The 3,981-nt window shown below is 54.2% G+C and overlaps 1 protein-coding gene across 1 annotated transcript; it reads right to left on the bottom strand.

Annotated features, from left to right (window-relative positions):
• Positions 1-3,096: 3,096 nt before the first annotated feature.
• Positions 3,097-3,758, bottom strand: LOC106989769 (histone H2A-beta, sperm-like). The gene has a single exon (XM_015088236.3). It carries the CDS (start codon positions 3,556-3,558, stop codon positions 3,205-3,207), a length of 354 nt encoding a protein of 117 aa, XP_014943722.2. The 5' UTR covers positions 3,559-3,758; the 3' UTR covers positions 3,097-3,204.
• Positions 3,759-3,981: the final 223 nt, after the last annotated feature.

Genomic DNA, 3,981 nt, shown 5'->3' with positions numbered 1-3,981 from the left:
CTTGCCCTGATACACTTTTTGATTCCAGACCTAGTGTGGCAGCTACACGCCCCTCCCAGCCCAGCCCCTGTCCCTACTCACTCCGTTTTTAGTTTCCCATTCCCAACAGGGCACTGGTCATCAATGGTGTCCTCAATCCAGGGCCCAAGCAAGAGCTGATCCTTCCTCAACATCCCACACCTCCAATTTTTTTGAAATGCACAAAGAACCTAAACTTGGTGGTTCATTCTTTCCCAAAGGCAGTGATTCACCCTCTCCACCTGCCTCCCCTGAGTGGAGGATTCCTGTGCACGTGTAGAAGGGGGATTTGGCAGGGGCTGCATTTACACCCATCCTGTACTGGCCCTGGCCCCCATGTTTCCTGTGAAATCCACAAGCACAGCTGAAGCACAGTTCTTAAAGGGATGGCAGTAGTGCTCTGCCCGATTGTCCAAAGCCCCTGTGACTGAAGATGGCTTGCCAACACGAAGTCACTGAAGCTCCACCTCCAAATTCCACCTTGGATGCTGGATAGTCTGAAGGAGCCCAGGAAGTCTGGCTCCCTACAGGTGTCACAGAGACCATTAGTGTGGACTACTGCATGGACTGTAAGGTTACCACCTGACCACACAGGTCTCCTAACCAGACATGGATTATCCATCTACTCTCACATCTCCAGCCTTCAAAGAATTCCTCTGCTGTGCCTTCTGGTGAAATACCCAGGAGACTATTTTGTGCTAAAACAAGCCAAAGCCATGAGCCAAATCAACTGCTTCTAAAAATCAGACAGCTATTTAATCAACATATCAAGATCTTAGCATAATGACTGATTCTCTGGCATGACCCACCCTGGAGGCAGTCCCTGTTGGCTGAAGGACACTGAAATATGAGAAACCATTACCTGGTCACAAAGAAACTCAACTTCAGGGATGAGGTGGCAATGTGGCTGCTATCCTGTAACCAGGTGAAGGCGAATCTCCACCTGCAACTGCGAGACAGACAGACAGACAGAGAGAGAGAGAGAGAGAGAGAGAAATACCTGCTTGCTACTCAAATGAACACAGGGGTAACAGTTGAGCTTGGCTAAGGCAAAGAGGGCTTCCTGGCTCTCTACAATAAATCACAACTTGGAAAGGCAGACATCTTGACAGTGAGGTTTCTGTAACTGTTTGGTTGAATGGCATTGTGGAGCAAGAAAAGTTTCTTGGATTTGTACGAGCACATATTCAAATCAGCTCTAAACACAACCCTGACACTATTATTGTCAGGACACTCCTATGAAGTAGGTAAAGGCTAAGCCAACTCCACACTTTAAAAGATGGTGGCAGGAAGCAGAGAGAGGGTGAGTCCCCAGGCAGAGGGGAGCAGAGAGGAAACCAGGCTGAGGCCTGTCTGGTTCCTGGGTGTACCTCTGGCTGCTTCCTCTGCGTGGCACTCTGTCTCTCCCCAAGGTTCAGCAGGCTGCGGTCTCACAGCCAGTGGCCCAGGCCCCCGGCCATCGCGTGAGATCCAGGCCAGGGGCACCTGGGGAAGCACGCCTAAGCATGTGGTCTACAGAAAGGGAGACACGTGCAGCTACGCACTCAGGGCGCAGCCTGTGCCGGGCGCTGTGCTATGCGCCAGTTGACAGGCACACAATGACTTAATCTTTGCAAAAATCCAAAGATGGGGGAACCCTTATTATCCCCATTTCACACGGGAAAGTGCTTTTCAGAGGCAACAGAGGAGTGTCCCAGATCACATGGCCACAAAGTGGTGAACTGGGATGGCCAACCCAGCTCCTCTGATCCCTTTGTCGACGCTGCCTAGGCAACCTCTGACCAGCCCTCTGTGACAGTCCAGGGGGCTGCGGGGGGGGGGGGGGGGGGGCGGGTGGGCTGGGGGGGCCTTGAGCACATGATGAACCGGAGAAAATATTAAATGTTGACAGTCACAGGAAGGGGAAAGACTGCCAGAACACTTGACGTGACAACTCTTTTTAACCCAAAACACCACAAGAGTCTTTGTAAGAACTGTACGTCCTCCCGAGTCCAGCACTTGGGACAGAACTTACACGGAACACACTTGTACCTCTCCAAACACGTATTCAGCCACTGATAACTCTATGTTGCTCCATCAAGTATATGACCGTAGACGGGTTAGGTGTTTCATGGAGAATGAGATTACTACAGGAGTTTATAATGGACTATATTTCTAAATAAATCTATTAACAATAACCATTAAGAACTTCATAGGATTGGGACACCTGGGAGGCTCAGTCAAGGGTCTGCCTGTTGGTTTTGGCTCAGGTCATGATCTCACAGTTCCTGGGATCGAGCCCCGCATCGGGCTCTGCGCCGGTGGTAGGGAGCTCCCTTGGGATTCTCCCTCTCCCTCTCGTTCAGCCCCTTCCCTGTATGCTCTCTCTCAAAATAGAGAAACATCAACAAATGGCTTTTAAAAAGAACGTCTAGGATCGCATGTCTGAGGCCAGATGCTACCTTTCATAGTACTATACGGGTGACCAGTGTCCGCGAGAGAGGGCAGAAGGATATACTCCACAGAGTACCGCAGCACTAGCTAATAATCCCTACCTCGAGCCCGTTTTTGGAATGAGGCGGGGTATAAGGCCATCAAATCAACCTGAGCATAGTTCCTTCTACGTGTACCTCTTCATGGTTTCCCCGTCGCTCCTCAATCTTCATGCGAAGCCCTGGCCCGTTAAGTGCGTGTCGGCTGCTATGCCACCCTCTCCACCCACCCCCACTGCCATCACCTCCTGGCTTCCACATGGTCTCCGCTCAGGAATAAGGCCTGTGGCACCTCAGTCGTGGTCTTCAGCCCCCACCCTCCTTCTGGGCATTCAACATGCCTGGGAGAGCCACCCCCACCCCGCCAGCCTCCTGGCCTCACAAGCCTGGACTGGCTCAGCGCCAGTGAGGAAGTCTCTTCCCCCTGACCCGCTACTCCCTCAGGGCCGCTTCCCGCACTGTCCCCAGCGAAACCGCTCCCCGAAATGCCCGAGTCCAGCATCCCACACAGATCGCCCTGTCCACCCTCCACTCCCCGTGGGAGGTCTCCTCCCGGATGTCTGACAGACACCTCCGGCTACCTCCGAGTGACAGAAACAGACACCGGTCAGAGGCACGGCCCTGGAGTTAACTCCTTTAATGTCACGTGCAGACACAAGGCCAGGCCTCCCTCATCTGTGGGCGGCTTCGGGGTCCGGACGAGGGGGCGCGGGCATCACCACTTCCGAACTCGGGGCATCCCATCCACCCGAGGGGAGGTGGTGTTCTCGAGGAGACCCTTGAGGTGCTGGTTGCTGCCCAGGGCTCGCTGCACGTGCTCCGGGGTGATGCGCATCTTGTGGCTGTCCAGAGCCTCCTTGCCCGCCAGCTCCAGGATGTTGGCCGTCAGGTACTCGAGAACGGCGGTCAGGAAGACCGGGGTGGACGCGCTCAGGCGCGGGGCGTAGCGACACTCTCGCAGGAGACGCTCCACGCGGCTGACCGGGAATTGCAGCTCGGCTCTCCTGGAGCGGGACTCCGCGTGCCTCCTCCGTCTGCGACGGTGCCGACGGCGGCGCCTCCCAGACATGCCGCGTGCTGGGTTGGAACCCGATCGGCCCGGCCTGACCGTCCCGCTGGCCCGAGGGTGGCAGGATGTCGGCGCCGACTCCTACCAAGTGTGCCCCTCACTGGTCAGGGAGCTGCTTATATGACACCTCCGACATTATGATGTCACTGGTGTCGCTGATGTCACTGTGCCCTGCTCAGGACTGGCCTGGAAACATCCATGACAGAAACCTGGTCTCCCTGTTGACTGCACTGGACCCTCTTTATGAGGGAACTTGAACATTCTACTTGACTGCAGTATTCTAGCAAAAGATTTGTTTCAGTGAATTTTTTTCCTTGGCTATAGGACACCACTCCAGGTATTCCAGCCTTACATTGTCTTCAAAATCTCTTTTGTCCCTTTTTAAATTGTAGGTCAGTGACAGACATGCATGACCTCCAGGGC

The sequence above is a fragment of the Acinonyx jubatus genome, chromosome X (assembly GCF_027475565.1).
Source record: "Acinonyx jubatus isolate Ajub_Pintada_27869175 chromosome X, VMU_Ajub_asm_v1.0, whole genome shotgun sequence".
Taxonomy (NCBI): domain Eukaryota; kingdom Metazoa; phylum Chordata; class Mammalia; order Carnivora; family Felidae; genus Acinonyx; species Acinonyx jubatus.
The sequence above is the reverse complement of the archived record's forward strand: the minus strand, read 5'-3'. Positions and strand labels throughout refer to the sequence as shown.

Excerpts from the sequence above, each read along its gene's own strand:
- LOC106989769 (XM_015088236.3), bottom strand. The coding sequence starts at position 3,558 with ATGTCTGGGAGGCGCCGCCGTCGGCACCGTCGCAGACGGAGGAGGCAC.